This window comes from Tasmannia lanceolata, unplaced genomic scaffold, assembly GCF_043159265.1.
Source record: "Tasmannia lanceolata isolate RefF3 unplaced genomic scaffold, GAP_Taslan_0.1 ptg000006l, whole genome shotgun sequence".
Lineage (NCBI taxonomy): Eukaryota > Viridiplantae > Streptophyta > Magnoliopsida > Canellales > Winteraceae > Tasmannia > Tasmannia lanceolata.
This window is the reverse complement of record NW_027518683.1, coordinates 7,439,456-7,461,251: the sequence shown is the minus strand read 5'-3', so window position 1 is coordinate 7,461,251 and position 21,796 is coordinate 7,439,456. Positions and strand designations below refer to the sequence as shown.

Genomic DNA, 21,796 nt, shown 5'->3' with positions numbered 1-21,796 from the left:
TGTAACAGACGTTGTGGGATTGCAGTTGTTATAAGTTATAACTAGAAAATTACAAATGGTATAATAAAGTTGAACGGTGTCTCAGCCATAACATGCATGTAATGGTTGCTTTTTCAAAAGTTTTAAGGCAAATGTGGAAGGGTAATCTGCTAGATGAATACCCATTTGGAGTGCCCCATGTGGATGGTTAAGGTTTCTAACAAAATATGTTGGGAAATTTATTAAAAAATGCAAAGTTTTTGTTAAATTGTGAATGAAGGGTAGACATTTCAAAACAATGAAAGATGGGTTGTTAGGTCTTGTCAGGGACGGAAAATGACAAGAATACCCTTCTCTTTTAAAAACCTTCTTTTTACCCATCTATCTCTGCTATCAGGTCTTGTCAGGGACGGAAAATGACAAGAACACCCTTGTCTTTTACAAACCTTCTTTTTACCCATCTCTCCCTCTCTCTCTCTCTCTGCAGAAATTTTATATGCTGCAAACAGTGGGGCTCACTTCAAAGGATGATCCAAACCGTTCATTTGTTGGCCCATGATATATATAGGATGTACCCGCATATCTCCATATGAAGATCCTAACCCTCCATTTTGTACAAGGACTGTACAAATCCAACTTAACCCCTAATGTTTAAAAAGTTACAAGTAAACCCCCTGTGGTTCAATCTGTATAAGGTAGGGCCCCTCTTTTGAAACATTGTCAATGCTAATGAAGACCCCATACAACCCTCCAAACCCCATACCCGAATCCAAACACTACCAAAAACACAATGGGCCCACATTGTTTGGATCATCCAAAGCGTTCATTTGATGGGCCCTCACATATATAGAATGCCCATTCTACTGGACTCCATTCGGAAGTTCGAAAATTTGTTCGGACTTCCGAGTAGGGCTAGGAGCTGATGGTACGTCCTCAGATTGAAGGGTTAGGATGATCCGATGGAGCTGATTTTCTCGGCAAACACCATATATATATATATGAGGGCCCATCAAATGAACGCCTTGGATGATCCAAACAATGTGGGCCCACTGTGTTTTGGTAGTGTTTGGATTCAGGTATGGGATTTGGAGGGGTTTAACACGGCAATGATACACTCATGATCACTATTACAATGTAACCACTAGTTGGACTCTTGGAACCCTATTTTACATTCATGGAACCAATATTTAACCCATCGGAACCACTAAATTATGGTTCCGAGGCATACATAATGGTTCCAAGATGTTTACAACACCAATGATATACTCATGATCACCATTACAATGTACCAACCACTACTTGGACTCTTGGAACCATACTTTACACTCGTGGAACCAATATTTAACCCCTCGGAAGTACTAAATTATGGTTCCGAGGCATACATAATGGTTCCAGCATGTTTACAATACCAATGATACACTCATGATCACTTTTACAACCAATACAATACTATTAAAATGTACCAAACACTAGTAGGCTCACTCTTGGAACCACTATTTTTACTGGTTTCGAGGCCTACGTAATGGTTCTTACATGTTTAAAACACCAATGATACACTTGTGATCAGTTGTACAACCAATTTAATACTGTTACAATGTCCCAACCACAACTTGCACTCTTGGAATAATAATTTAGAGTCTTTGAACCACTATGTAACCTCTCGGAACCACTAAATTGTGGTTCTGAGGCCTATGTAATGGTTCCAATATATTCCAAAAACCAATGATACAGTCATGATCGTTTTGAAAACCAATAAAGTAGAATTACAATGTATCAACCACTTAGGAACCATAAATTACAGTATTGGAACCACTATTTAACCTCCTCGGAACTACTAAATTGTGGTTTCGAGGCCTGGGTAATGGTTCCAATAGGTTTTAAACACCAATGATATAGTCATGAAGAGTTTTAAAACCACTAAAATACTATTATAATGTACCAAACACTACTTGGACTCTTGGAACCACAATTTTGAGTCTTGTAACCATTATGTAACCTCTCGGAACCACTAAACTGTGGTTAGTGGTTCCGAGGCCTACATAATGGTTCCAATATGTTCCAAACACTAATGATACAGTCATTATCCATTTGAAGACTAATAAAGTAGTATTACAATGTACTAACTACTTCGGAACCATAATTTACAGTCTTGGAACCACTATTTAACCACTAAATAGTGGTTCCGAGGCCTACTTAATGGTTCCAATAGGGTTAAACACCAATGATAGAGCAATGATGACTTTTAAAACCACTAAAATACTATTATAATGTATCAAACACAAGTTTGACTCTTGGAACCACAATTTAGAGTGTTGGAACCACTATGTAACCTCTCGGAACCACAATTTAGTGGTTCCGAGGCCTACATAATGGTTTCAATATGTTCAAAACACCAATGATACAGTCATTATCCCTTCGAAGACTAATAAAATAATATTACAATGTACCAACCACTTCGGAACCATAATTTACAGTCTTAAAACCACTATTTGTACCACTAGGGAACCATATTTTCTTCTCCGGAACCGCTAGGGAACCACATATTTTATATCTCGAAACCACTAGAGAACCACATTTTCTACACCAGAAACACTAGGGAACCACATTTTATACCCCGGAACCATTAGGAAACCACATTTTATACCCCGGAACCACTAGGGAACCACATTTTATACCCCGGAACCACTAGAGAACCACATTTTCTACCCTGGAACCACTAGGGAACCACATTTTATACCCCGGAACCACTACGGATCCACATTTTATACCTCGGAACCACTAGGGAACAACATTGTATACCCCGGAACCACTAGGGAACCACATTTTCTACCCCGAAACCACTAGGGAACCACATTTTATACCCCGGAACTACTAGGGAACCCCATTTTATACCTCGGAACCACTAGGGAACCACCTTTTATACCCAGGAACCACTAGGGAACCACATTTTCTACCCCGGAACTACTAGGGAACCACATTTTATACACCGGGACTCCTAGGGAACCACATTTTATACCCCGGAACCACTCGGGAACCTTACCTTAAACTCCGAGTCGGAAGTCCGAACCAACCGTCGGACTTCCGAGTGGAACCAGTAAATTGGTGTCATACTGGAATTCCTTCGGAAATCCGAAGTTAGGTTCGGACTTCCGAATGGAAGTTAGTAGAAATGGCAAATCCACTCGTTTCCGTCGGGAAATCCGAAGGTTGGGTCGGACTTCCGAGTCAGAAGTCCGAAACAAAAGTCGGAAATCCGACGAAAACCAGCAGAAATGGAGCTTTATCACGTTGGCAGTGGAGTGTTTTTTCAAAACTACAATGGCAATGGAGCTTTATCACGTTGCAATTGGAGTTTTTTTTTTCAACACTACAATGGCAATGGAGCTTGGAAACTTTGACAATGGAGCTTGAAAACGTTGGCAATTGAGTTTTTTTTCAAAACTACAATGGCAATGGCAAGCTTCAAAAACCTTGCATGAAGATTCCCACGTTTTTGAAGCTTTGAGGAAGAATATGGTGGTTTGTAAATGGCAACCTTCAAAACCCTTCCATGGAGTTTTCCACGTTAGAAAAGCCTTGAGGAAGAAGAAGGTGATAGGTGAGAAGGTAATAAGTGCATAGGGATAGGTGCAAAAATGTGGAGGGATAAAAGAGGTAGGAGGGGTATATTTGTCCTAAAAGCCACCATCTCTCACCTCACAGCATCTGTTTTATAAATTTCAAATCACTACCCTTATTCACAATTTAGACAAAACTTTGCATTTTTTTAATAATTTTTCCAAATATGTTTTGGTCTCGCTGATGTTATTTATTTGTTATCAAGAGGTCAACGAATCTCCTTTTTACTGTACCTTCACGTCGTTTTCCTTCTATTAAAGAATAATCCATTCCTACTACCTGGGGATGTTAATTATTATGGACAAGTCAATGAATCCCCTCAATGTTTCTTGATTGACACCATATTTTTTTTCTTTTGTTAAAGAACTCTAATTCATTCCTACTTACTTGGTTATCTTATTATTATTGACAAGTCACTAAATCTCCTTCTCAATGTGTTTGATATCATTTTCCTTCTATTAAATAACTTTAATTCATTCCTATACTTAGAGTGCATTAGATACGACAAGGCAAACTTTACTCAGGTTGTCCCATATGATGCAGGCAAGAAACCCCGACGCCAACCCCGATGAATGATCCAGTGTTATTTCAGACTTCCGAATGAGACACTTTTGTTGTTCATCAGGTCAAAAAGAAAGTACTCCTAATCAAAAGCCCACATTGTTAGGATGATCCAAAGCATTCATTTGAAAGGCCCTTACATAGATAGGGTGTGTACAAAAAATCAGCTCCATAGGATTATCCTAACCCATCCAAAAGTAGAGGGCAAAATGGACAGACACCGTTTGCCACAAATCTGCCCATTTTCCCCTCCGCTTTTGGAGGGGTTATGATGATCCAATTGAGCTGATTTTTGGTACACACCCTATCTATGATGAGGCCTTGCAAATGAATGGTCTGTATCCCGATTAAATTATGTGAGACCCATGAGTTTTGGGCCCTCAACCTCACCTAAGCTTGTGCGCTCAAGCTTTCAATCATTTTCCTCTCTCTCTCTCTCTCTCTCTCTCTCTCTCTCTCTATATATATATATATATATATATGAGGAAAATGATTGTGAGCTTGAAGCTCATATAGCTTATATGAGCTTAAAGCTGGGGCTCAAACACATGGGTCCCACATTTTTTGTGGTGATCCAAGCCATTCATTTGCAAGCCTTCATCATAGATAAGGTGTGTACCAAAAATCAGCTCCATTGGATCATCCTAACCCCTCCAAAAGTAGAGGGCAAAAATGGGCAGATTTGTGGCAAACGGTATATGTCCATTTTGCCCTTCATTTTTTGATGGGTTAGGATGATCCTATGGAGCTGATTTTTTGTACACACCCTATCTATGTAAGGGCCTTTCAAATGAATGCTTTGGATCATCCTAACAATGTGGGCCCACATGTGTTTGGGCCCTCAAGCTCATATAAGCTATGTAAGGGTGCTTTGTACACACCCTATCTATGTAAGGGCCTTTCAAATGAATGCTTTGGATCATCCTAACAATGTGGGCCCACATGTGTTTGGGCCCTCAAGCTCATATAAGCTATATGAGCTTCAAGTTCACAATCATTTTCCTATATATATATATATATGGTCGAGGGCCTAAACACATAGGTCCCACATTTTTTGTAGTGATCAAAACCATTCATTTGCAAGGCCTTATCATAGATAGGGTGTGTACAAAAAATCAGCTCCATTGGATCATCCTAACCCCTCTAAAAGTGTACGGCAAAAATTGGCAGATTTGTGGCAAACGGTGTCTGTCCATTTTGCCCTCCACTTTTGGATGGGTTAGGATGAACTTATGGAGGTGATTTTTTGTACACACCCTATCTATGATGGAGTCTTGCAAATGAATGCTTGGGCCATCCTAACAATGTGGGCCCACATGAGTTTTTGGCCCTTGACCGCAGCTAAGCTTCGTGCGGTCGAGCGCACACTCTTATTCCTCTCTCTCTCTCTCTCTCTCTCTCTCTCTCTATATATATATATATATATATATATATATATATATATATATATATATATATATATATATATCATCCTAACACCTCCAAAAGTAGGGGCAAAAATGGATAGACACATTTTGTCCACAAATCTGCCCATTTTTGCCCCCACTTTTGGAGGGGTTAGGATGATCCAATGGAGCTGATTTTTTGTACACACCCTATTTATGATGTGGCCTTTCAAATGAATGCTTCAGATCATCCTAACAATGTGGGCCCCCTATGTTTTGAAAGAGCCACCGCAGGTAAGCTTATATGAGGGCACCCGCAGGAACTGTATTCTCTCTCTCTCTCTCTCTCTCTATATATATATATATATATATATATATATATATATATATATATATATATTATTTTCAAACAGGGAAATGAGAAATAACTTTCACGTGCTCGGGTTTTTTGGTCTGATCGAAGCTACTGCATCATTTTGCGTAATGGTTGGTGGAGTTTCTAATCTCAGTGGAGAATGAAGATTCAATATAAAGACAGCTGACCTTTATCCAAACAGAGATAGACATTTTGTTTGATTTCAATGGAGAGAAGATTCAATATAGTGATAGCTAATTTTTATCTAAATAGACGTAGCCATTTTGATGTCATCTTTTGTGTATGAAATGTATGACTTTACCCAAGTCTAGTTTTCAAGTATGCTTGTCTTAATGAGAAAAATGTTAAATAGCATACTATGATTGGCCCTACTTGTGTCAATATGCAGTTGATAGGACAATCAATCACAATTCTGGCCAAATGACATTGAGAACACCGTGAGCTTAGTTTTAAGGGTTTCGCTAAGAAAAGCTAAGTCATTGAAATCCGTACTCTTTTATCTAACAAATAGATAGACCTTTCTCTTCGTCTCAGATAGATTGATCTTCTCAATTGGAAGATCTCCTATATGGAGAATACGTACCTAACCCGTGGAATCTATTCGGCTTGGATCAAGACCATTTGAGTTGCATGATGATTTTCATTTTCTACATGATCAACGGTAGTCTCGATTGCACATACATGTTCACGTGTCAGACGCAAAGCATTGATTGTTATGGTAATTATTTGGCCAGTCATTATCGTTTAACTAAACTAACCCAAATTTCATCTTAATTTTCAACATGGTTTATATTCTAAATACCAGACTGACTAAAGGTTTGGCTCAGGTGGTCGAATTCAACCCGACTCAAACCTAACATGAGTCATACCTCTATATTGCAGGCACATATATATGTCCCTTCTTTACCCACCCAGAGGTCATGTCTTTTTTTATTATCAAGTTAACCGTTGGTGGAACCTTGTTAAAATATGAGTTTAATCTTGAGTTGGCCAAATCATGTTTTAGGTGGGATGCTCTATTGGCCCTGTTCTCGGTGGGGATAGGGAACTGGGATTTATTTTATCCATGGATTAGGCTTGCTGTCCTCGGTTTACATCGAGAACAATTCCAATGGATAGGGGACGTTATACAAGGTAGCCACTTTCTGGTTTATTCAAGATAAAATTATGCATATCCAACGAGGTTAGCCAATTCCTTAAACAGCTTATCCAGGCTTTTCTATCCTCGTGGAAAACAGCCCCATTGTTGATGGGCCATGGGCTAAAAGAATTGAATGTGAAGATCCTAACCCTATTAGAATTTTTGCTATTGAAAGTATAAACAGCTTGCCTAATGTTTGAAGAGAGCTGCTAGGAAGACACGTCCGTGTCAGGGACGGGTGTGGAATTCTTCTTGCTGATATTCCCATTTATTTGATTAATTGTTAGCCCATATTTCTCTTCTAAAATTCGAAAGTGCCCATTTGGATCCCTCATATTTTGTATTCGGAATTGGAATTGAGTTTTGAGTACAAAATTAATAGATCTGCCAGCTCATGTTGAGGGAGACAGAGAGGTGAGGGGGTACTTCCTACTCCAGGGGAGAGGTTGAGGAGCCAAGAGCATGAAGGAAACTGCCAGAGGATTTCCAATTACTTATTTCCACAGCTTATTTGGAAATCTGATTTTTTTTCACTGTCAGTGGCTGAATTGGAAAATCAAGGATTTGATCCGGATCCAAATGTCAACGCAAAAAGGGCTTCAAATGTGAGAATTCCAAATCAAAATCTTCTTGGCATCTTGGATAAGCGGATTTTAGAATCTTGGATTTCCTGAAAATCGTAGTTGGGAGACGAGAGAAGAAGGAAACCGACTGCTTCATTTTTCTTTAGAATCTTAGATTTTAAAGTAAGAAATCTAGGTTTTAGAAATCTCACCCGCATCCTTAGATTTCTAAAACCCGGAAACATGGGATGATCTTCTGCTCTCTTGCTGAAGAAAAGAAGGGTGGGAAAATAGAACGACGGGTCTTCTCCTTCTCTCGTCTCCCAACTATGATTTGGAGGAAATCCAAATTCTAAAATCCGCGTATCCAAACGGCTCCTTAACATAGGAAAAAAAATCTACCACGATCCAATCTCATCCATATTAGATTTTTTCGTCTCAGCCCGGGTACGAGACATCTAATAATATCTGCCTCAAACAACATCCAACAATAATGATCGTTTCTCTACATGTGAATGATATTTCCACCCCCTCTTCCAGCATTTCCACCCCATCTTAGTTCGACTCTTCAAGAAAAGGAATTCGTTTTAAGAAAAAGACAAACAAAAGGGGTGGGCATATCATTTCCCTATGATAGTTGTGTCGCATTTGGTGTACACCGAACTGAGGTGGCCTGAACAGAATTTGTCACCATGCGGCTGGAAAATGGACGGTCTGGATCATCCGATGGTGCCGAACTATCTCAGTTCAGCGTATGCCTGGCGTGGAAAAAAAATACAAAATAAGGTAAGTGACACTGTCTGTACACGTTGCGTAGGCGTGGGTTGCTACAGAGTACAGAGCCTCTGAGGCGAAAGATTTTGGTTCGCGACACCTTTCAATCGAAGTAAGCGCCTACGTTTTCCTCTCATATTTTGGAAAAATTATTACAAGGAAGTCAATAGAAGTTACCCACAACAATTTATCTCAAAGTTAGGAAAAAGGCCACTAATAAAAGTCACCACTCACCGACTACTTTTTTCACAAATATTCTGAAAATGACTGCACCAAAGATACTAGTGAATAAGTGAAAGTTAGGCTACTGATATTAGCACTATCATGTTTTGATAATGGGCGGAACTCACCTTTTTTTATTATTTAACCAGCTCTCATAAGTTATTACAACTCCCAAAACACTTAAAGCAGCCAATTAAGATAGAAACTAGGTGAGATCGGCCCCTCGTAAAAATGCGGTAGTGCCAATATCAGTAGCCTTTGGAAAATGGTTACAACAGAGTTACTTTTATGCTCTTTCCTCATAGGCACCTTTAGGGGCTCACTTCTGCTTTTTTTTTTTTTTTTTTTTTTTATGGGGCTCAGTTCTGTCTTGTTAATGTAATCAGATCCATTAATCTTTGCTGTAACCATAGCGCTAGCCAAATTATAATGTGAATGCTTTGGTAAGATATTCATTGGCCCTTCATACATCAAGCTTAGATCAGACTTTGTGTATGGTTTTGCCTAGGGGTGTCACGAGACATAATTCAGATCATATTCACCTATGTCTGGGTCACGATCTCTTTAAAGGCCCTGTTTGTTCGACCTTGTTCGTTTAAGATTATTACAACCGATTGTCTGTGCCAAATCGATTATTGGACTCAAATTTAAATGTAATTGTGAGTTCAATAATAGGTTTGGCACTCACAATCAGTTGTCAAAATCTTAAGGCCCAGCTCCTTTCAGATTGTGGCCACTGATTATTAGGCCCAGGACTCAAGATTATTGTTTAGGCCTTAAAGATTATTATTGGACTCAAGATAATCGTTTGAGATTGTGACAACCGATTGTGGGCTCAAAACTTATTATTGGACTCAAAATTAAGGGATTAAACGAACAAGCCCTTAATTTTGAGTCCAATAATCAGTTTGGGGGCTAACAGTCGGTTATTTATCACAATCTGAAACAAACGGGACCTTGGATTTTGCAAACGAATACAAAACTGATTATTGGGCCAGGGCCTTACCAATAGGATCTTATTCAAAATGTTCTTCAAGTGGATCTTATTCATAACAAATGACCAAAATATCTCAGTATCAATATACCCAGAATACACCAGTCTCATAAAATGACTAAATTACAATCTCCTTTCATTCAACCCTAGCTAAAAGCCTAAAACAGGGGTCCACTGGTTATTGTCTACTCTATAGACGTATTTGAGCCATTTTTGAGGAGGTAATAATCTAGCGCCCGGGGTGTGAAACGTGGATTCATGTGGGTGCGCTCCTGCTAAATGTCTTTCAGTTCATCACTCCTCCACATAATTTGTCATGAAAATGCCTATTAACATTCATCCAAACAATAGAGTTTAATATTCTTACAAATTGAAGAATGTGAATTAAATTAAAAAAAGTTGTCATGGAAAAAAAAATATTAATTTTCTGGACAACGAGACGAAGAGTCTCATACCAACCCGCCGCAAAAAACACATACATGGCACGTGCACGCTAAAATCCAATATCTCTCTCCCCTCTCTCGTACATGCCCGCTAAAATCCAATCTCTTGATAGGACATGCAGGCTCAAATCCCCTCTCTCTCTCTGTAGACTGTCCCGAAACCCGAAAAGCCATTGAAATTCTCAAATCCACCGACGTCTGATTCCCTCAAAAAGTCAAAAACGTCACTCACCGTTACAAAGCCTTGGGATATGGTCATCTGGTTTAGCTCCTCTTATTTTGTTGTTGGGTTCCCGATAGCTTAACGGCCGCTGCCCTCTTTTTGTTCCTTTTTGCGTTTGTTGAATCCTTTCCTTGGGCCCCTCTGCATGAAGATTGAAGAGGGTTTGCTTTTTAAGCTTCATGTGTATCTCTCTTTTTATTAATATGTCTGGTATGGGTCCCGCCTAACCCCAGCTTACCCATCAAAAAAAAGAAAGCCTTGTACGTAATTGTAGAGCTGTAGAACATTCCCCCATGGGAATTCTCTATTGTGCGTGTGACATCATCACCTTCAACCTTTTTCAGCCTTGGCGTAGCTGTCTATATAAAAGGGGTCCCAGGGTCAATTGTTAAAGCCATGGAAACAAAGAGAGGGGCTTCAGAGGCACGCAGCGTGGAACGATCTGAGGCCTGAGAGTTGGCTATGATCGTGCCACGCTGCGTGCCTCCGAAGCACCCTCTCAACTCTCTCACTCCATCGAAAATTCGAAATGGAACTCTCTCTTATTCTATTATGTTTAGCGATACACCCATTTTATAGTAGATTTTACTTGTCATCTCTGTGAAGAATCTACCAACTTTGGTGTGAGAAATGGCAACGGAGGTGTTGTATTCTATCATCTCCTTCCATTAACTCAATTCCTTTCCTGTTTTAGGGTAAGCCACTTCAAGCACTACATTTACATTTTCTTTGCCAATTGTCTGATGCCGCATCTCTTCTCGATTTCTGTTTGCATCTCTTGCAGCCTTTCCATCAAAGAGTTCTGGTCGTGAACAGTTTCCTGTGTTTACTAAAAGGGATCTCTCTCTCTCTCCACTTACAGTTGGAGCTCTGATAATTAATGCTGTATAAATTTATAATCTCACATATCCTATGCTTAGCCAAGGAACTTGCATTGTTGCTATTAAATTAAGAGAAATTATATGAGGCCCGACCGTAAGAATGTAAAGGGCAGGTAGAGACAAAACCTGCTGCGAACCAAGGAAAAGTCAGAAAAATGGCTTTCTCTTGGATTAAAAATCAAGGGAGAGATGGTTTTCTCTCTCCGCCCTTTATAATATCACTGTTGGGCATCATATAAGTTCTCAATTTAAAATATGTTATCTCTTAAGAGCAAAATCTAGTGATAAAAGATATAAGAGTAGAGAAATTATATGGTGGCCGCCCTTTACATATATAAAGGGTGGAGAGGGAAAAAATCAACCACGTTGGTTTTTGATAAAGGTAAAAGTCAAAAAACAGAATTTGACCTGGATCAAAAATCAAGGGGAAGGGTTTTTTCTCTCTCTGACCTTCTTGTGTTATAGTCGGCCACCATATAAAAACTAGATAAGAGAGTACTGTCTTAGAAAATGCTATTCAAAGTACATATACATACTTAGGTAACATAGGATAAAGAAAACATGAGTTAAAATTCTCAGATCCTTATCGCATTTCATACCACTAATATTATGACAACATTGGATGGTATATATATACAGTATGTTTCTAACCAAAAGTATTTGATGTCCTTTTGCATCAATTGCATTTTCTAACACTAACAAGACTTTGATCATCAGATGTCTGAAAAGCCTTTTGCATAACATAGTTTGCACACTGATCTTTCATCATGGCCAATAATAATTCATTTTCACATGTGGAACCAAGCATCTCATTTACCAAAAGTTGGCGTTCATCCAGTCTAAAGTGATATATCGACCTTATGACTGGAGTTTGAATGGTTAGAAATAGTTCTAGTTTTGCACATCATTATCATATATCCAAAACTGTTGCAGATGATCTTATTTTCGAGTCAAGCCTTCGCCATTGTAACAAGCACAAGCATATTGAAGCGAATTAACTATAACTTTCTGCTTCCTTATTTGTAAAGAATTTCAAATGATGAAAATTTTCATAAATATTATAGTCAAGAAGACTGGTTAAATCTATCCATCTCTTCTTGGGCCCGATTATTCGAAACAGTGATAAAATAACTTCGTTAGAAACAATCAAAAGGAAATATCTCTTTATACGCAATTACAAGGGAAATTAAGTGTTTTCAAGACAAAAAAAAGGGCGAGGATGATAGACTTACTTTCTAATTCTCTAATATTTTATATAAAAAGATGCCAACAAAATATAAAAGGAATTTGCTAGGGTCCATCGGAAAAGGCATTTTGCAGTTGGTCTGGTCTGTTGCATGTCAGACCAGTCACCGCGTGAATGAAGACAAAAGTTGTTGTCTCCATTCACGAGGTTGGTGGTCTGACATGCGACAGACCAGCCACGAAATGCCTTTTGTGATGGGCGCCGGCAATTCCCAATATAAAATATAGGGATTTGCTAGCGTCCATTGCAGCAGGCATTTCATGGCTGGCTGTTGCATGTGAGGGCAGCCACCTCGTGAATGAAGACAAAATCTGCTGAAAAGTGAGCCTATGTGACTGGTCTCACATGCAATTGGCCATCCGCAAAATGTCTTTTGTGATAGACGCTAACAAATCTCTAAACTATAAGAGCGCCCGATTGTGTGCAAGAGATTTTTGGGGCCTACCCACCCATCGATTGGCCAATAAGATGAACATTCCAGATAACATATTGATGGCTGTAACGATTGAACAAAATAATTGCGTGTTTTCATATCTAAGGAGCAATTAAAATTAGGGCTGCAACTTGGGTCGGGTAAAACCCGACCCGAAAATAGCTTGGGTTGGGTTCATGTTTCTCGGGTTTCGGGTCGAGCCGGGTTTGAAGGGATCTGACCCAACCCGACCCTAGTTACTTAAGTTATAGTATATGTATTTTTTTTCCTAAAACTTTGTTACTTTAAAAGTGAAAACTTAAAAGTAAAACTCACGCACGCATGCAATCACAGGGACTCTTTCCATCTTCTGTTCGTTTCCCCCTTTAGCTCTAGGGTTTCAAGTTTCAACTAAATAGTTAATGCACTAAATAGTTTGTTGTTTATCTCATATGAGTATAATCATTTGAATTTGGTAATGCATCAATTTATTCTCTTTGGACTAGTTATTATTAATGCACTAAAGAGTTTGCCATGCTTGAGTTTTTCTACTTCTATGAGTTGAGTTGCCTTGCCAAACAACAGTTTACCTTAAAAAATTGCGTCAACGTAAAAAAATCCGACCCGACCCCGTAAGACCGGGTTTGGAAATTGTGGATTTTCCGGAAAAAACCCGACCCAAGATATTTCTCGGATTGGGTTGGGTTCTTCAAAACCGGACCCGCCTGACCCGAGTTGCAGCCCTAATTAAAATAGGGAGTGATAAATCGACCGCCATCCCAGTGTGTATCTCTCTCTCCTCTTTCTCTATCTAACTCAAAGGAGAGAGAAAGACGCATAGGGGTCGATTTAAGATATTTGGGGGTCGATTTATCACTGCCCTTAAAATAGGATGCTTATGTCTGACGTTACTGACATCACAAAAGACTCCAGATAGGGCCCACCAGATCAATGGCCCACATCATTTTATGCCCGCAATTGGGCCCCAAAGGGCCGGTGCAAATGTGAAGTGTATTGGCAACAATATTTCCACCCCTGCTGTTTGTCTTTTCTTGAAACGACAAAATAATGTGTTGGGGCGGGGGTGGAAATATCAAATCCAAAAGTGCAAACAGAAAGAAAATTCTTTCAATTAAATCGACAACTTGGCCCAATCCAGGAAGGGTGTGTTGTTTACTTCTAGTAAATGCATACAGATAAGAGAAACGCTAGAGTCTCGTAGTCATGCATTCAACCCATTTTCTGCACCGATGGCACGTAAAACAAGACGCACCACCATTGAAGACCCTCCACCCAATTTCCACTCCCATAAACACATTTTACTTCGGTGAAGAAATTCCGTCTAAGCCTACAAGATTTATGATGCAGAGCAGAAATCATGTGGGAAAAGATATAGAGAAAGCAAGGCAGACAGGCTCTAATCAAATCAATCCATCCATCCATGATTTTGTTCTGTTATATATACATACAACGTTTTCTGGTTCTTGAAGCAGAGATGAAACTCATTTTCAAAATGGTTTTGGTCCTGATTTTGCTTGGTCTTATTAACACAGAAGGAAGGATAATCCATCGTGAAGAGAAAAAGGTAAGAGAAGAAGAAGAAAAAAGAAGCAATAGGAGGCAATCTTGTGATCCTCTCTTCCAATACCTATTTGGAAGCTGTGGGCAATGGCCCTTCCCCCGCAACAACCCCTTTCCACTGACTCCATCGCCCTCACCTCGCCCTCGTCCGCGCTCTCCTCCCCCATCACCGATAGTTGTTCTTCCACCACCATCTCCACCAGTAATTCCGCTCCCCACTCCACCAACCGCCACTTCTCCTCCACCGTTACTACCGCCTCAACTCCCCTTGCCCCCATTCCCTTATTCACCACCACAACCTCTGATTCCCATTCCATCTCCACCAACACTACCAATTCCATCTCCTTCACCACCTATCCTCCCTTTACCCCCACCACTTCTTTCTCCTCCGCCCGTCCTTGCTTCTCCTCCACCAATTATCGTCCCATCATCACCACCACCCCCACTTCCTTCTCCTCCGCCGCCGTTAATTTCACCACCACCACCTTTATTTTCGCCGCCACCGCCGTTATTTTCACCACCACCACCGTTATTTTCACCACCACCGCCTTTATTTTCGCCACCACCGCCGTTATTTTCACCACCACCACCGTTATTTTCACCACCACCACCTGTCCCTTCTCCTCCTCCGCCATCACCTCCACCACCTGTAGTGCCTTCTCCTCCACCACCATCACCACCGCCACCTGTCGTTCCTTCTTCTCCGCCACCTGTTGTTCCTTCTTCTCCGCCACCATCTCCACCATTAGTGCTGCCGCCGCCATTAATTTTCCCCCCACCGCTCGTTGCTTCACCACCACCACCACTAGTAATTCTTCCTCCAGTACTTCCATTGTCTCCACCATCTTCACTTCCGCAATCTCCCATGTTCCCTATATTTAATCCGCCGGCGCCTGATTTTCTGCCTCCGGTGGTGCCACTGACACCTGAGCAGCCTTTTTCATTTCCTCCGCCGGTGGTATTTTCACTGCCTCCACCAGATGTGCCTGTCGATGAGCCAACGCTGCCGCTTCCTTCACCGGAGTTTGTATCCCCGCCATTGGTGCCTGTTGAGGATCCGCTTCCTCCACCGGTTTTCTCTTCACCGGACGTTCCAGTTGATGAGCCGAAAGTGCCGCTTCCTCCACGAGTTGATCAGCCAACAGTGCCGGCTTTCCTCCCTTTGTTTACTCCGCCACAGCCTTCCTCTCCACCTTTCAAGAAATGAGTCTCTCTTTTTCACGGTCTATAAAGATTTTTCATACTTTGTACTCCTCTCTCTATCTCTTAACTCTTAAGATAGATCATGTACCTGCCATGTAGAGCTTCTTCATACTCTTAGATCTTTGTACTTTCGTACTTGTTTAGAACATCTACGTGAATAATGACTAAAAATCCCGCCTTTTTTTTATGGTGTGTAAGCTGGGGTTAGGCAGGACCCCGACTAAAAATCCAAAAATCATCTCTCTCTCTCTCTTCGGGGCATCAATACATGTGGTTCTATACAAAGCTGCGCTGCTGTTGGATCGAATATCAAGGGTGGTACCAATTATATTTGATCCACCCTTGATATCTTTATATTTGCTCTTCCATTCAAATGATATTAACCCCTTAAATAAATTTAGATTTCCTCAATTGAGCTCCTCCTCCTCCTCACAAAATTTTAAATTGTTATAACCTTCCATTAAATAGCCAGGCTCCACTAATCCCACAAATCAATTTACAATTTAACACGTCTCAAACTACTAATTATGTTAATATTGCAATCAACTATTTATGCTTTCTATGTAATGAGAATACCTCGTAGATGGTCCCTATGTTATTTTTAAAGTGAATTAAAAATTGTTTTCAATCTCAAAACAATCGAGGAATGGTTTAAGCAAGAGCGCCCTTGCATAAATAGTCGTAAAATGGCTAATGATTTGATCCACGTCATTAAGTATAACCGATTTTACTTTCTCTAACTGATTTTAAATGTAACCGAAAATGACGTGGATCAAATCAAGGGCCCTTTTCCAGCTCATTATGCAACGGCTCCCTTGTCTCTCTATCATTCCTCCAACCGAATAATATTTTAGGAAAATGATAGAATGAAGGGTGCCCTTGCAAAAACAAGTTGCAAGGGCGCCCCATTGGTCCATTTCCATTCATTGGGCGCAGAAAATTATGAAATAAATTCACTTTGTTGATTTTCTATGCCCACTTAGTGGAGATGGACAAATGGGTGCGCCCTTTAGTTCTTTTTTTTTTTTTTTTTTGGCAATATATGGATGAGACTCGTCTAACTGAAAAATAAGTTTTTAATCTCAGCCACTCACAGAAAAATGAATGGACTGATTTCGTGCGACATTCTTAGCAGTGGAGGTGAAACAGCCTCATGTAATAAACTTTTGCAAGATCATAAGGCCCTCAATCATCTGAAAATTCTTGAAACTGAAAACAGAAGAGTGCCTTGATCAATAAGTAAGGATCATTTCATTAGGTCATGGTATTGGTAGGAGCAGCAGCCATGGATGAGACTCATGATTGGGCCCATCGGATCAATGGGAATTTAGGACACTTGTTTTGCGATCGAATCCGTTGATTTAGATGGGCCACCACCAAGCAAGATGCAAAGGGCGTCATAGTCCCACGTGTGTGATTTGACTTCAACCTCGAGTAGTGCTTCCGTAATTCTCTCTAAAAACAAAGGGCTTTTTTCTATGATAATTTTGAAAATTGAAATTCAAAAACCAGGTCTGGATACACAAAATCCAAAATCTATTCTTTTTGATCTTTTCTGTAAAAGCCCTAGGATCCACCGTTCTCACCCCCTCTTTTCTGCAAACCCTAACCGGAAGTTCTTGCTTTCTCTCTTCTTCAGGTAAGCTGATTCCTCTCTCTCTCTCTCTCTCTCTCTCTCTGCAATTTTTAAGCTCTGTTTTTTACAGTCACAAATGGTGGAGAAATGGGAAGATTTACCGGAGGAAATCTGGGAATCGGTTTTTGATCGCCTTAAAGAAGATCGTTACCTCGAAGCCCTTTCCTTAGTCTGCAAACGCTTTCTCTCCATCTCTAATCGGATCCGGTCCGGACTGACCGTATCCGATCTCACAGTCCGAACTCCGGGAGGAATCTCTAGATTTTTTCAGAGATTTCACCATCTCAAAAGGATTGATTTGGTCGATTTCCACGGAAATCTTGATCATGTCCTCCATGAAATTTCCCAATCTGGATTAAAACTAGAAGCTCTGAACCTCTCAAAACAGAGCCAATTCCCAGCCGCAAGTATGAAAGAATTAGGAAACAAAATGAAGAGCTTAAGGACTCTTATCTGTTCGGAATTTCGATTCTTGCAGGATAGAGATCTGATCACGATCGCCTTATCATTCCCCTTCTTGGAAGAACTCGATATCAGTTATCCAGAACAGGATCATGGTTCTTTTCCATCAATTAGAGATTGGAATCCATTTCCAGGGTTGGTAACAGATGAAGGGATTGTACAATTGTCATCCAAGCTTCCCAATCTCCGGAAAATCAATCTGTCAGGAAACCATTTTCTCTCTGATAATTCTCTCCTTGCACTTTCACAGAACTGCTTCTTGTTGAGTGAACTCTTTTCTAGCGATTGCAGCTTTATAAGCCTAAAAGGCATTTCCTTTGTGATCAGACACAGTCCAAATCTTGTTTCTCTATCCATAAGTGGATCCAATATCTCTTGTGCTTTTCCAACTTCTTCCTTTTCGTCCATCCAAAGCTTATTATTCTCTTGTGCAAAAGCTTTATGCTGTCTAGATCTATCCCAAATGTTTATTTCAGATGACTTCCTCTTTGTTATTGGACAAGCAAACCTTCCCTTGCAAAAACTCGCTCTCTCCAGTTGTCGAGGGTATACGATTACCGGAATCTTGATGGTTCTGCGTTTAAATCAGTCTGTTAATCATTTGGATCTTGAAGGAGCAGATTTCCTCACTGACGATTCTATGGGAGATTTAATCCAATATCTCCCCAATCTGGTCTCTATCGTTATCAGTTCATGCTCTAATCTAACAAATAAAACCTTCTGCAACCTCGCAAAAAGCTGCCCTTCTCTAGAAGAAATCCAAATGGAGAGAACAAGTCTTGGTAAAGGGGATTTTCCTATGCCTTTACTTCAAAACCGCGTAATTAAGTCTCTGAAACTGGCATGGAACAAGCGTCTGACTGACGAAACGCTTGAAGGGATAGGGATCGTTTGCCCTGAACTGAGATCGCTCGATGTAAGCCATTGTTGGAGCATCACAGAATGTGGAATCAGGGAGATAGGCAAGCGCTGCTGTGAGATTAGGGAATTGAAGGTGAATGGATGTGGAAAGGTTCGGAATCTTGGAAAGGGTACTGAATTTTCAAGATTGGAAGTTTTGTGGGCAGCGGGATCGGGCATCGGAGATGAAGGGCTGTCGATGATGGGTGGGTGGAGTTGCAGTGGTCTTCGGCGGTTGGATTTGGAAGGGTGTTTGAGAGTGACACAGAGGGGGGTAAAAGAAATGGCGGAGAAGAGCTGCAAGGGGCTGAGGGAGGTGAATTTGAAGAACTGCTGTAATGTGGGTGCTGATGTTTTGGCTTGGTTGGTGTTTTCCATGCCATCTCTGAGGAGGATAATCCCACCCTCAGGTTTTGTTCCCACCCAAAAGCAGAGGGATTTCTTCTTGTGTCATGGCTGTCTGGTTCTTGACGGCTAGTTTTGAGTGTTATGATTTGAATTTGAATTGAATGTTGTTATGCAGCTTGGTTTGAATAGAGCTTTTCAAATTAGAGAAATGACTTTTGTATCTGGATTTCTTTGTGCTGTAGATTTCTGTAAAGTCTTTTGCCATTATATTGCCTTTGTACCCTCTGACGGATACATGAACGTTGCTTTGCTCTTTAATCTATAATTTCTCTGTAGTTCTTGGGTTCAAGTGTTTAATCAAAATGCATTATTAATGTGCAATAATATGTATTTTTGGTTGTTGAACATGGATGGAAAAAACCTATATAGGCAATGGTTCATATTCACAAGAACAGTTATTGAACATTAGGGTATGGTTCTTTAACCCTTTTCTGCAGCGTTATTGGCTTTCTGCACTTCTTTTATTGCTGTGAATGAGAAAAAGCGGAGAATGTGTTCATATGATCCAACCCATTTCGCCTGTATCTATAATTTCTGACTCTCCAGTTGCATTTGGTGATGATTTGTGACGAATTCTAGGAGCTAAACAGAGTTGCACCAAGTGATTCACTTCTTCCCATTTCCTCACTCATTGAAGTAGAGAATGAGAAGTGTTGAAGTAGCTAAACAAAATTACATGATTCGCATGAATTTTGGGTCATAAGTGATCCAAATAAAAGCCTATAAAATGAAAGGTTCAGATCAATCTAAGATGGGACCATGTCATAGTGGGTGTGTGATGCAGGAGCATCCCTAGAATCACTACATCAGCTCAATAGCTCATTAGTTTGGAAAACTTTCCTTTCTTTTGTTTCTTAGTGGTAGTTTAGTCTTTCGAGTTTGTTTCTTGTCCATTTTGGTCATTTTCACTAGGGTAAGGGTAATTGAGTCTTTTCCAATGTAAGGGCATCTTATATAAGCCCATCCCTCTCTTTTGTTGGGGGTTTTTTGATGAATATCATTTGAAACTTGGGGTTTCAATCCCTTTATGTTGAATTCGGATGAGCAAGAAAGTGAGCAAAGCTTGAGATCCAAGCTTTCTTCCTAGTTCTTATTCTACCTTGTAGATTGCATGGAATTTCTCAGTTGTACCAAGAGATTGGAAATTGTGACTATGCCAGGCCCAGTTGGGAATTGTCTGCAACACCCTCATCAAAATCTATATGCTTTGGTGTCTCCAGGCCAAAGACTAGCAGGAGTTGTGTCATGATCTCATCAAAGAAAAAGCAAATTCCAAAATCTCATTCTGTGCAAGCCTTGGATATAGGGCTGGAAGTTCTTTCCAGATTCGAAAGCCCTGTGAAATTCTCCTCTTGAACTGTTGATCCTGTACTTAACTCATATAAAATTACAAATAACCTTTAATTTGTGTTCAATCCATGAGAAAACTGGTTTGCATGGAAGCTCCCAAAATGTTTGATCCAGATCCAGATCCAGATTCATCTTCCTGAAAGAATCTGAATTGTAACCTTTCAAAAGCATCAAGCAGCTCGAAACTACCTAAGCTCTCGGTTCTGTTATGCTTTCAACTTTCTGTGGTGTTTTTGTAGAACTGGATTTCTCTTTTGAATAGAAATTTCGCTTGAGTAGGGCATGTACTACAGAGATCCAGAACTGATAAAAGAACCTTAGAAATTTCAGCTTCCATAGAATATAAATTTAATGAGTTACATGTTTGATGAATTCATCTTTGGTTGTAGATGCAGAAACAAATTTTGACTTTTCATGTTTGGCTGAGAACCTTGTGGATGGAATGCATCTTATTTCTCATGGTTTACATCTTAAGTGGATCTGTACCTATTGAAAGTTCTGTCATTAGAACTAGGATGTTAATTGAAGGTAACTCGTTAAAGACTGAAGGTATGATGGAGCTTGCATGAGACAGTTGAAGTGGAATTCATTTTCATGTGTTTGTATTTGGAGTTATATTTTCAACCTACCTAAAATAACTATGGGGAATTGGTTCAGCTGAAGTATTCAGAAACATCATTATCAGTGGCAGAATGAAGGGAAGATAAGTTTACATGCTGCCACATTGATTTGTGCCAATTACTGTTTTGGAAGGGTGATGATGCTAATTGGTCGCTAGAATGCCCTTGGAATTTTCTTCTTGTGTGAGTTTTATTGCTTTTGGAGTTGTGCTTTGCTAGTGCTGGATCTACAAGTGAATGGACAGAGTTAAATGGATCGAAAACTACTTGGATCTGGTTGTGAAAAAAATTCAGTGCAGGGACATGTACAATACCATGGAATTCTTCGCCCTGACTAATGCTACAGAGGATTTTAGATGGATTTGCTGTTTCATGTGTGACATTTCAAAGTGTCTCTGTGGTGAGATGAGCTCCTTTACAAGCTAAGAGGCATTGAGAACATCTCTTGGTTTTAAGCTTTGAAAAGAAATTCCTTAACTGAGCGTTCAGTCAAAGCCTCAAGACTTGTAACATATGACATGGTTTCCACTTAGCTTTAGAAGTTAATGGAAAGCTCTTTTGATAGGTTCAAAAACTCACTGGGTGTCCTGGAACCGCATCTCTAAACCTAAATCTGAGGGAGGGCTGGCTGCAAAATCAATGGCTGAAGTATGTTCTGCTTTCAGAATCAAAGCCCTACATCATTTACACATCAACACCTCTCTGTGGAGCAGCTTTATGAGATCCAGTTACTGTAGGAACCAAGATTTGAATCTGATTCAGCCTGTGCTTGGGAGCTCTAAGATGTGGAAAGAACTATTATCAGTCAGGCTAGCATG

The 21,796-nt window shown here is 40.1% G+C and overlaps 2 protein-coding genes across 2 annotated transcripts; both read left to right on the top strand.

Annotated features, from left to right (window-relative positions):
* Positions 1-14,159: 14,159 nt before the first annotated feature.
* LOC143878298 (uncharacterized) lies at positions 14,160-15,711 on the top strand. Its single transcript, XM_077380602.1, has one exon. It carries the CDS (start codon positions 14,260-14,262, stop codon positions 15,604-15,606), a length of 1,347 nt encoding a protein of 448 aa, XP_077236717.1. The 5' UTR covers positions 14,160-14,259; the 3' UTR covers positions 15,607-15,711.
* Positions 15,712-17,104: 1,393 nt separating this feature from the next.
* LOC143878296 (RNI-like superfamily protein) lies at positions 17,105-19,311 on the top strand. Its single transcript, XM_077380601.1, has 2 exons — positions 17,105-17,241; positions 17,309-19,311. The coding sequence occupies exon 2, from the start codon at positions 17,315-17,317 to the stop codon at positions 19,076-19,078; it is 1,764 nt and encodes a 587-aa protein (XP_077236716.1). The 5' UTR covers positions 17,105-17,241; positions 17,309-17,314; the 3' UTR covers positions 19,079-19,311.
* The last annotated feature ends 2,485 nt before the right edge of the window (positions 19,312-21,796 follow it).